General features: G+C 44.9%; 1 protein-coding gene across 1 annotated transcript in view; it reads left to right on the top strand.

Annotated features, from left to right (window-relative positions):
* Window positions 1–12,608, top strand: part of inpp5d (inositol polyphosphate-5-phosphatase D) — a 98,402-nt gene that overhangs the window by 34,044 nt on the left and 51,750 nt on the right. The window contains exons 3-6 of the mRNA XM_078410727.1: window positions 2,264–2,408; window positions 3,548–3,662; window positions 5,066–5,206; window positions 6,707–6,794. Of these exons, the coding sequence (XP_078266853.1) occupies window positions 2,264–2,408; window positions 3,548–3,662; window positions 5,066–5,206; window positions 6,707–6,794 (489 nt within the window). The remainder of the gene's footprint in view (window positions 1–2,263; window positions 2,409–3,547; window positions 3,663–5,065; window positions 5,207–6,706; window positions 6,795–12,608) is intronic.

The following is a 12,608-nucleotide window of genomic DNA, read 5'->3' as shown; positions in this document are numbered from 1 at the left end:
TAAGGAATGCCTTATGAAGCCCAATGAGTTAAAGACGAAGTAGAAAATATACTGCAGCTTCTGTTCTGAAAATATGGTTATTTTATTGAAGGCAATGCAGATCTCAAAGACATTCAGAGGAATGTAATTCATAGTTACATTCAGAGGTCAATTCTAAATGGAAAACTACAGAACACTTGGGGAAAAGGCAAAAGCGCTACTTTTCTTTGTAAACATGCTGACTGTCATGGCACAAGCATTTCTCGCCCATGTAAGTCGGGAAATTGGGCAAATTTCCTCCCTGACCCCATGCAAAAATCATTGTAAATGACAGGTATTTATTCACAAAATGCTGGAGTAACTCAGCAGGTCAGGCAGCATCTCGGGAGAGAAGGAATGGGCGACGTTTCGGGTCGAGACCCTTCTTCAGACTGATGTCAGGGGGGGCGGGACAAAGGAAGGATATAGGTGGAGACAGGAAGATAGAGGGAGATCTGGGAAGGGGGAGGGGAAGCGAGGGACAGAGGAACTATCTAAAGTTGGAGAAGTCGATGTTCATACCACTGGGCTGCAAGCTGCCCAGGCGAAATATGAGTTGCTGTTCCTCCAATTTCCGGTGGGCCTCACTATGGCACTGGAGGAGGCCCATGACAGAAAGGTCAGACTGGGAATGGGAGGGGGAGTTGAAGTGCTCGGCCACCAGGAGATCAGATTGGTTAACGCGGACCGAGCGCAGGTGTTGAGCGAAGCGATCGACGAGCCTGCGTTTGGTTTCGCCGATGTAAATAAGTTGACATCTGGAGAAGCGGATGCAATAGATGAGGTTGGATGAGGTGCAGGTGAACCTCTGTCTCACCTGGAAAGACTGTTTAGGTCCTTGGATGGAGTTGAGGGGGGGGTAATGGGACAAGTGTTGCATCTCGCGTGGTCACAGGGGAAAGTGCCCGGGGATGGGGTCAGCCGCATCTACGAGTCCCTCACTGTCACATGCAAGTGCCTGTCTCTGACCAGAGTAAAATCTGGAACAAAGGCAAGGGCAGGGATGGTCATTCGAGAATCTTACAGCTCGTTATGCTTGTACCAGCCATTTAAAAAGAGATATTTGAATCCCCAGTTGGACCTGCGGCACATATGTAGCAGCTGTTACGTCCCCCAGGGTCACAGGGTGTTACCCAGTCACAAATCCCCTACTCTCTCGGCATATATCCCAGCATTAAAGACCAACTGCACTCCGCTGTGCAGGAAGGAACTGCAGATACTCGTTTATACCGAAGATAGACACAAAATGCTGGGGTAATTCAGCGGGACAGGCAGCATCTCTGAATAGAAGGAATTGGTGATGTTTTGGGTCCAGGCCCTTCTTCAGACTTCTGCAAACTGTACCCCACTGTTGCACAATGACAGATCTGTACCCAGTGTAGAGCAACCTACTGATACATATTGACTTATCTCTACTCATTGTGCAGATTCACTGTTACACAGTGACAGAACTATATTCCAGTGTTACATACAGTATCCAGGAGGACATAATCCTGGAAATATAGAGTGACTGACCAGTATCTACATGTAATATACGCCAATGTTACACACATCTGGAGCCATCATGTCTGTATTCTTGTTTTTCTACCTATACACAACTGTGTCACAAAGTGACCACCAGTACAATACTCCAGACCTGGTATGAAATTCATAGCCAGCCAGTCGGCAGCAATCCCAACCACCCTATATGCTTCTATGACTTGGATGATGAACATCAGGCGCTGGAAAAAGAATAGCATTGCTGCCTTTGTATAATCCTCCAAATGCATGGGTAGAATCTGCAAACCAAAATCACCAACACTGATGCCCAAGTTCCTTTGTTAGCTATGTTCAGCTGACCACCACAATGTTCCCATGCCTGACACCAAACTCCTGAAAAAGACTCTCACACTGAGCTCTCTCTTGGGATGAGATTGCCAGTTAGGCAGAAGGTTTTGAAGAAATATAACTTTGACTATAGGAAGGTGGATAAATCCCGAGGGCCTCGTGAGATGTGCCCCAGGCTGCTTTGTTATTGATTGCTTGCTAATGATGTTTCCTTTCCACTGGAAAAGGAACAGGTGTCGACTGGAGTCAGCCCTTGTGTTTTGGAAGCAGAGCACATCAACAATCTTGGGTGACTCAATGGGTGACCCAAAGGCCTCTGGGCACAATGGGACCTTGGGGGGAGGTGGGGGGTAAACACCACAGGTGCAACGACTAAAACTACTGATGCTTCAGGTTAACACTGCATATCTGTACACAGGCCTCCGCGGGAATCAAGTCGAAGAATTTTGAAAAGATGCCCGACTTGATTGAATTCTACATGCTGGAGAACATGGGGTTGGTGACTCGCCTGCGGTACCCTGTGGAGCGAGTGGAGGAGTTGGAGAGCCCAGAGATGGAAGCAGGTAAAGGAGACTGATTTTTAAACTGCTATTAATGTCATTCAGAGATCCAGCAAGGAAACAGGCCCACAGCCCACCCAAACCACATTGACCAGCAAGCACCCTCTTTTACTCTAACCCTACCCTAACCAATTTTATTCTCTCTACGGTCCCATGAGCTCTCCTCAGATTCTGCCATTCACCTCTGCACTAGGAACCGTTTACAGTGGCCAATTATTCTGCCAACACACGCTTAATGGAGATGTGTGAGGAAACCAAAGCCCCAGGATGAAACCCACACAGTTTCAAGGAGAACATGCCAACTCCACCAAGACAGCATCTGTTGTCAAGGTCAAACCAAGTTCACTGGTGCGGTGAGGCAGTGGCTCAACCAGCTGTGCCACAGTGTCTGCCAGTGAATTCTGATCATTCCCTGTTGAACGCCTCACATACGTAAGTGAGTTCCAGGTGAATTCTGGTTCAGTAGTTCCTCCGGAAGTTAATAGGCCTGATGAGGTCCTGAGTAATTGGGACAAGGAGGGACCCTCCGTCTGTGCCAAAGTTAGGTGAATCAAAAATGGCTGGGCAGTAGGTTGGGCACCATAATGACTCTCATTGCCCTGACGGGGCAGGCAATCATGTGTGTGCCTCTGGTAATTGAAGGCAGGATAGATCTCAGTTCCAGTGGCGCCTTTGTTTAAACAGCCTGCTGACTCTATTTGGAAATGCTTGTCCAAAATTGAAGAGCATGAACTAGTGGTGTAGCTCAGATGAGTTTATTTGTTTGAGTAGATTGCAATAGGAACAGCCATGAAATGGGTTTTCCACTGTAGGATCTCAGTCATGTAGAACTCTGCTGGATTTAGGTAGAGTGCATATGTGGTATTGAGCTTTGCTTGACTTGCTGGCAATACCTATGAAAGCAAATGCCAAATTGTATTAGTGCACTTTTCTAAGTAATCTGTCTTGAAGGACAGGAGGAGAATGCTGAGCTCAATGACCCAATTACTGCCCCTCCCCCTTGCATGTGCAACTCAGAGAACTCAGGAGATGTTCCTTCGGTTCATTGGCTGTTTCCAGTCTCCTTCAGCCAAGGTTTATTCTGTTATTTGCTATCATTGCGTAGAGGTGATCCTAATCGCTGCTTTCCTGGTATTTTAAAGGTGCTGCGGATGTCACGGAATCCCCCACTCAGACCAGCAGTGATATAAGCCAGTCCCTGGTCAATAAGATACTCGCACAGCGCCTTGAAGGAGTGGACGCAGCAGCGTTGTCACTGTAAGTAGTCATTCAATCGCTGAGAATGGCGGTCTGACAGACCTGGAGTGGGTGGGAGCCTTGATTGAATGGAGGAGTAGACTTGATGGGCCGAATGTCCTAATTCTGCTCCTCTGAACTTATGAAGTGGGTGCTTGCTTAGGAGAAGCTGAGCTCTGATATTCTCTGTATACCTTCCAGTCCCTGCTTTCCCCATCTCAAAAGCTGTGCAGGATTCAACCCAGTCCCAGGTCTAAGCCTGTCCAGGTGAACAAGTATCTGCTAGGACATTGCCCCAGGACATACGAGGGCCCACTGTCCCATACACACTATCCTTCCTCCCATCATACACACATGTACTCAGATGTAGCACAGTGTGGTAACAATGATGTTGGATGTCGGTGTGAACAGTTACTGGCACTTGTGGCTAATGAACTGTCTTCCGCTGCGATATACCTAAACAAATGCTTGTCTAATTATTCTTTCAATGTAAAATGTAATGTCCACCATCCAGTGCATATCTACAGCAAAGGATGAACCCAATGAAAATATATTGGCTTGGTTCAAAGGGCCTTCGGGAACAATCCTTCAGATTGTCATTCACTGGGGAAGATATCAACTATCAAAAGATATCAAATGATAGAGTGATAGGACTTTGGTCTATTGAACTCGAGGCCAACGTCACTTGGAATAACTTGTCTTTCCAGGAAACCCTTTCATAGGTTCATCCCTTCAAGGTGATGTTTTCCTCTCATTGCTTCCCATCACTGCCCAATGAAGATGAGGGGAAGGATGGGACAAGCTACTCCAGAGATCACGTCTTTCACTACCAGCTAGGGTGTTTCTGAATATGGCAATCCACTGTTGAAGACCACCTTTCTGTCCTAATGAGCCCATCACCGTGACGACAGCCCTTTAGCCCCAAGTATATTAACAGCTAGTTGTTATTCATCCACCCGTCAAACACCATTGTCACCATGTGAACCTATATAAAGTTAACAGAGTCGGTGGGGAGCCATTGTGTGTGGGCCACTGAATACGTAGCTCCTGGGAAATGTCCCCAGAAAATACTGGAATCGCTGGCGAGAGGTGGACCTACAAATGGGCAAATATTTTGAACAACTTGAGGAACGAGGACAACAGGGCCTGGAAAACAAATTAAGAATAAAATCCCATAATATCAGAGTCTAACGTCTCTCTATGCAATCTCTAACACCCACTGTGCTGAGGGCTTTGTTGGTATCGGTCATGCCATCCCCAATGACAGCTACCTTTCGGTCACTGATTAGTGATGAATGTCTATGTAATAGGGAACTCACTGTTCCTGTGAGGGGAAATGAAATAAAGCACTTCAAGCCACTAATTGTATATGTAATGTAGCCGTGTGTATCCCATGGACTCAGTCTGCTTATCCTGTACTCCAGAGTTCCAGAAGGTTTTCATGAGGCCCTTCGTAACTTTGTGGATAAGGATGTGCTCAAGGATGCTGAAGATGTAAATGGTACAAACACGGATTTGTGGCAACTGAGGCTCTTGCTCAGATTACTCACCAAAGGTCTCAACAGGTAGGATGAGTGTAAACTCATGGTGTGAATCAACCATTGATCAGTCACTGAGGTGAAATCTTAACAGGTTCAGTGCTAGTTCTTTGAGGCAGATTCTGCTTCTTTGTCTTGTGTTAAAAAAAAAAATATCACAAAGTGGTGTAGTAACTCGGCAGGTCAGGCAGCATCCCTGGAGAACGTGGACAGGTGACGCTTTGGGTTGGGACTCTTCCTCAGGCAGATTGTGTTGGGGGGGGGAGGAGGGGAGTTTAGAAAGCTGGAAGAGAGGAGGGGCAGACAAAGCTTGCAAAGATGAAAACGGACTGCCCCAACTGTCAGTTTGGGAAACACTTTCCCTTTATTCCCTTACATAGAACATCACAAGAAAAGGACCATCGGCCTACAATGTCATTGCACAACATGATGCCATGACATTTCTTATCTCCTGCACATAATCCATATCCCCCATTCCCTGCATATCCATATGCCTTTCCAAAAGTGTCTTAAATGCCACTATTATATCTGTCTCCACCACCACCCCAGCAGCATGTTCCAGGCACCCACAACCCTCTGTGTAAAATAACTTGTCCAGCACTACAGCCAAAACGGTACACGATAGCGCAACAATTGTAGGCCCACATTACTCACCTTCATCCCTTTGGTGCTGGTTTCAGTGGATTCGGTGCTATATTTTTTGTTATTCACATTTAAATTTTTTAATCTATCTCCTAGGGAGGAAGGGGAGAGGGAGGGAGGGAGGGGGGTGGGAGGAGGGAGGATAAGGGGGGGTTGAGGGGGATGGAATGGGGAGAGGGGGAGGGAGGGGAAGGGGGTGAGGGGAAGGGGGTGAGGGGAAGGGGGAGGGGAGTGGTGAGGGGAGGGGGGACGGGGACAGGGGGAGGGGGGAGGAGAGGGTGCTGCACCAATGCAGGAGAGGTTTGGGCCCAATGGGTCCACTTGATCTAGTCTCCTTCAAATGTTGCCTTTCTCACCTTAAACTGTGAAGTGGACTCAGTCGTAATGCAGAGGGTTTACCATAAGCAAAGCAGGAGGACAGCGTGCCCAAGACCAGATATGAAAAGACTTCTCATACATCCGATCAAGAATATGACCTTCATCAGATTAACCAGCTTTCTTTCCTCTACTTGTGCATTCCAACAGGAGTGACACTGAGAAAGAAGAGAACCCGTGACTGAGTTTAGTTTCACAAGATTGAGCCCAATCATTGCACCCTGATTAGAATCAGCTAATTCAGCACACATCAAACATCAGTCATTTGCTTAATATCACAATATATAGCGCCTTCATGCGTTGAATTAGAAGCCTTCTTTGTTACTGTGATCATTGCATTTCTCGACAATGCGCTAGTTGCATGCAGAGAGCATAACATTTATACTTCTACTGCCTTGCCCTTCGTGCTGCATGACTCCAATTTATTCTGTTTGCTTACGGTATAACATAAAGGGTTGTGGTTGTAGTTAATACCATTCTGTCTATCATTTGGGTTTGCATTTGTTTCAGTGAGCTAATCCAGACGATGTTGACACTTGAGACATCACAGCGACTGCTTGACAATCAGCCGTTACCTGGAGGAAGTGTGCAGAGCCAGGTCTGGTATTGTGGTGACGTGTACAGTTAAAGTGTTGAGCTGAATGCAAACAATGACCATTCGAACGTTGAATGGGTTTTGGAAATACACTTTAAGATGCAGTTTAAAATTTAGGACAAGGACAATTACATTTTAACCTCCAGAACCTGTTTAATATTTGTTTCAAATAGAACATTTAAACTCCACTAATGAAGAAAATGAACATTGAGTAATCCACAATGGAGAACAATGTTGGATGGAAAATGTGTTCATTGCTTTCGCCTGAGATTATTTTAACACCTAGATTTTCGATAGTTATTACAATGTCTTCACCATGAAAATACATGGGGTAGGGACCTCTGGATATATCATTTGCAGTGCTACAATGAAATGTGTCCAACTGGGTTTTTCAAGTAAGCTAGCATTGACTAAATAGGGCAAGGGGCATCCTTCTTCGCTATAAGGATTTTACAATTTAATGATTCCATAGATGGCACATTTAAACTCGGCCAATGGAAGGAATGCCAAGGAGAATCCCTGTCTTCTCCATATATGGATTATTTACCAACCGTGTTTTCCTACCCGTGGGATAAATATTGGAAATGCTCCCTGTTTTGTGTCCGCGTTAGATCGGAAAGTAAGGTCGTCGAAAAACACTTGCAAAGTCCCAAGTGAGTTGCATGCGCCGTGTTCCTCACTTTCACTCTGTTTGCGTCTCGCTGCTGGTTATGGCTGACAACAACCCAATCCACTAGACACAAACACCTAACCAACGCTCCCCCCCGAGATTAACCATGTACAAGGAGCAGCTGGAATGCCTCCCCAATCTCTTCTTTAATTGCAACCTGCGGTGACTTGTTTTCAGTCACCAATAAACAAAGCTGGTGTTTCATAACTGTTGTGTGCCTTCTAGTACCAGCAAATCTCTCTTCCATCCCCCCCCCCTCCCCCGAAGACAGCGCAAATGTTTTCTTGTCCAGCTCTTCCTCTGTTTTAATTCATTTCTTCCTTTCCATACACTTTCTCATATGCTCCCTAATGGCAAAGACAGCTTTGTCCTTGTTACATCACTTGTTACAAAATAAGACCTTCAATTCCATAGTGTGTTTGTCACTTCAGACCCAAACCACTTTACAGTTTTTGAAATACAGTTACTGTTATAACACCAGGGAGTAAGTTGAATCGCCAACGCACACCTCAGTGGGAGTTAGACACAAAAGGCTGGAGTAACAGCGGGTCAGACGGTCATCTCTGGAGGAAAGGAATAGGTGATGTTTCATGTCGAGATCCTTCTTCAGACTGAGAGTCAGGGGAAAGGGAAACGAGAGATGTAGACAGTGATGTAGAGAGATATAGAAATGAATGAAAGCTATGCAAAAAAGTAACGATGATAAAGGAAGCAGGCCATTGTTAGTGGGAGTTAGTCAAATTGCAAGAAACATTGCAATGCCAGAGTCATTAGAGGTGCCATTGCTCTCTCTCTATAAGATAGTTTCATGCTAGATTGCAGAAGTAATTAGTTCCTGCTCATGTCCCTTGAAGAGTGGTCTGCTGTGATCATTCTGCTGTCTACTGAGCTCTCAGCCCAACTGTGCTGCAGTGGTTGAATCCTCCTCCAGCACCGACAAAGGGACAAGATGGCTGCCTCTGTAATCCAACATGAGATTTTTAAAAGTGGACTAAGGGTTTTTACACACAGGTAAAACAATCAATTAGGAAGGCACTTTACTGCAAGAGGACTTGAATATCTTGCGGCCATTATAGAGGGCCCCAGTAAGTTTGCATCTGGAACCTGGAGTATAGGTTTGGTCCATCCATATAAGGAAGGGAGGACAGCTAAAGTTCGTCAGATTGATGATAGGCAGAAAATGTTGGAGTAACTCAGCAGGACAGGTAGCATCTCTGGAGAGAAAGAATGGGTGACGTTTTGGGTTGAGACCCTTCTTCAGACCTGTTTCGGGTCGAGATTAGTACTTGTGTCAGGGGTTATGGGGAGGCAGGAGAATGTGGTTAGTAGGGAGAGATAGATCAGCCATGATTGAATGGTGGAGTAGACTTGATGGGCCAAATGGCCTAATTCTTCTCCTATCACTTATGACCTTAGGAGACCCAGGCCCTACTCCAACTCTACGTACACATTTCATCGGATTGATGCCATATAAAGAGAGATAAAATGGACAGGCCACTATTCTTAAGAGCTTAGAACAATAAGATGGTATCTCACTGAGGTGTACCACACTCCAAAGAAACTTGACAGCATGGTTGTGGAATTGATCTTTCTCCTGGTTAGAATGTCTAGAACCAAGAGTCACAGCCAAAAATTAAGAGTCTCGACCCGAAACGTCACCCATTCCTTCTCTCTTGAGATGCTGCCTGACCCGCTGAGTTACTCCAGCCTTTTGTGATACCGCCAAAAATTAAGAGGTCAGTTCTTCAAGGTCTCAAGGTCAAGGTCAGTTTATTGTCACATGTGCCATTTAAGGTACGGTGAAATTTGAATTACCATCCAGCCACACTAAAAAAAGCAACAAGACACACAACTACATAAAAATTAACATAAACATCCACCACAGCAGACTCCCCTCGTTCCTCACTGTGATTAAAGGCAATAAAGTCCAATCTACTTCCTATTTTATTCAAGACAGAGAAGAAAAAATAATTCTCTTTACCAATAAATTAATTTGGAATTCTCCATCCAAGAGGATTATGGAGGTTCAACTGCAGAATATATTGAAGAGAGTGATTGATAGAATCTTGAGTATTAAGGGAATCGATGTTTATGGCATTAGTGGGACTGAAGTAAAAGATCAGCCACAATCTTATTGAATGAGGGAGCAGACAGGAAGGGCCAATGGCCCACTTCTGCTTCTCCTTCTTGTGTTACACTCTTGTGTTCTAGACTGCAGACCAGATGGTTTCGACAGGAACTGTTTTTCTTTCTCGTGATTCTTGTAAGGCAGGTGTTCATGTTTGTTCAACTTTCATTGTAAAAGCTGCCGTACCACCAAGGGGATTGAGTGCCCCAAGATCTTTCTTGAGACATGCCGGGACTTGTATTCTTCTGCAGCATCACATGGTAGCAAGTCAAACCATCCGTAAATCAATACTCTGTGGTTTTCAAATGCCACCAAGTCTGTCAACAGAAGAATTTCTGGAAACTTAACTTCGTACACTTGGGCCTGACAATTCTGCTCCAATTGATATAACAATTCCACATATCCCAGTCTTGATTAGTAAGGGTGTCAAGGGTTATGGGGAGAAGGCAGGAGAATGGGGTTGAGAGGGAAAGATAGATCAGCCATAATTGAATGGTGGAGTAGACGATGGGCCAAATGGCCTACCTCTCTGCTCCTGTGACTTGTGAACCTGTGAACATAGAACATAAAAACATTTTTAAAAAGAGAAAGAAAAAGCCCCTCGGCCCCTCAAGCCCACCTCACTATTCAACTCGGTCCTAGCTGAGCTGTCCCAGTCCTCATCTCTTCTGTGCTAGTTACCCACAGCTCCCCTTTCCCTGATCTTTCAAAACTGTTCCTACTTCCTCTTTAAATACCTTCAGTGATCCAGCCTGCAAAACCCGCTGGTGCAGAGAATTCCAGAGATCCACCACCCTCCAAGATAAAAGGTCGTAAGCATCTTGGTTTTAAATGACTCCCTCTCCTTCACTAACTTTACAACTCTGTGCCCCTAATCAAATTTCTCCCACCAGTGGAAACATCTTGACATTTAACTAGCCAAGCCCCTCAGGTTTCAATAAGATTGATTGATTGATTTAAAGATCCAGCGTGGAAGCTTGGGCCAACCAAGTCCACATTGACCATTGATCCCCGTTCACACTAGTTCTATGTTATCCCACATCCGCATCCAGTTCCTTCACAGGAGGGACAATTTACAGAGGCCTGTTAACCTACAAATTTGCATGTCTTCGAGATGTGTGAGGAAATTCGAGTACCCATAGGAAACCCGCATGGTCATTAGGGATACGTGCAAACCCCACACAGATAGCACCCGAGGTGGGTCTCTAGCGCAGTGAGGCAGCAACTCCTCCAGCTGTGCCATTCTGCCTCCCTCCCCATTCCTTCTCTCCTGAGATGCTGCCTGACCTGCTGAGTTACTCCAGCATTTTGTGAATAAATACCTTCGATTTGTACCAGCATCTGCAGTTATTTTCTTATACTTCTAAAAACCAAAGTAGATAGAACCAAGTTTTTTGAAAATCCTTTTACCTAGGCCCTCACATACACTTATCACATTCTTACCATGCACAAGCCCCATTAACCATTCTCCTCAACATATCAGTAAGGACAATAACAAGGTACAATGCAGAAGAATAGTCATAAAGCTCATTAGATCTAAGACGTTAGCAATGGATACAAATTTGCCTTGGTAATATGGGACAAGAATTTGCAGCGAATTGTGGACGCAGTCTCAAACCATCACACAAACCAACCTCTCTTCCATTGACTCCATTTACACCTCATGCTGCCTCAGCAAGGCCACCAACAAAATCAAGGATGCATTGCACCCTGGCCACTCCCTCTTCTCCCCTCTCTCATCGGGTAAAAAGTACAGAAGCGTAAAAACGCACATCTCTAGATTCAGGTACACTTTCTTCCCAGCTCTTATCAGGTAACTGAGCCATCCTACCACAACTAAAGAACAGTTCTGAACTACTATCTACCTCATTGGAGACCATCGGATTATCTTTGATAGGACCTCACTGGTTTTGCACTAAACGTTTTTCATGTTATTCCCTTTAACGTGTATCTCTACACTGTGGATGGCTCGATTGTAACGATGTATTGTCTTTCTGCTGACTGGTTAGCTCGCGACAAAATCTTTTCACTGTACCTCTGTACACCTGACAATAAACTAAACTCAACAAGAGGATGATGCTGGAGGGTTACTTCTGTCATGGGTAACCTGTGACTAGTGATGTATCACAGAGATCAGTCCAGGGATTAAATAACTATGTTGTTTGTCATAACATTAATAAGTTGTATTTGAATATAGGAGTATGATCACTAGGTTTGTGATGACGTGAAAGTTGCTGGTGGTGTTGATAGTGAGGAGGATGTTCTTGGGTGACAACAATATCAATCAGTTGATAAAGTGGACAGAGCAATGGCAGAGGGGATTTAATCCCAATAGGTATGAAAAGATGCACTTTAGGAATCTCATGAGACTCGCGTACATGCCAGGAATGGTAGGGGACCAGGGGAGCATTGAGGAAGTGGTCCTTTGTGTATAGATCCCTTGAGGTGATAGCACAGGTAGACAATGTGGCGAAGAAGGCAGACAGGATGCCAGTCCCTTTATTAGCCAGGGGAGAGAATATTAAAACATGGAGATCATGGTACAACTTTAGAAAACTTTGGCTAGATCTCAGATGGAGTATTCTGTGCAATTTAGGTCACCTCGCCATAGGAAGGGCATGAATTCAGTGGAGAGAGTGCAGAGAAGATTTACGAGAATGGTGTTTGGGATGGAATGTTTCAGTTATGAGGAGAGACTCAGTAGGTTGGGGTCGTTTTCCTTGGTATGGAAGAGGCTGACGGGGAAGTTGTAGAGGTGTACAATATAATGAGTGCCATTGATAATGAGAAACATTTCCCCAGAATGGAAGCATGTTAGATGAGAGGGGATATGTTTAAGGTGAGCAGTAACAAATTTAGTAGGAATCTGTGGATTTTGTTTTTTTCATGCAGTTCATACAATCTGAAATGCACGGAAAGAAAGTGTTGAAAATAGGTATTCTCGCAGCAGTTGAAAACTATCTGAATCAGCAATTAAATTGCCAAGCATGGAAGCCCACCAACCAAATGCTGGTAAATG

The sequence above is a fragment of the Rhinoraja longicauda genome, chromosome 13 (genome assembly GCF_053455715.1).
Source record: "Rhinoraja longicauda isolate Sanriku21f chromosome 13, sRhiLon1.1, whole genome shotgun sequence".
Lineage (NCBI taxonomy): Eukaryota > Metazoa > Chordata > Chondrichthyes > Rajiformes > Arhynchobatidae > Rhinoraja > Rhinoraja longicauda.
Note: the sequence above shows the minus strand (reverse complement) of the source record. Positions and strands in the feature narration are given on the sequence as shown.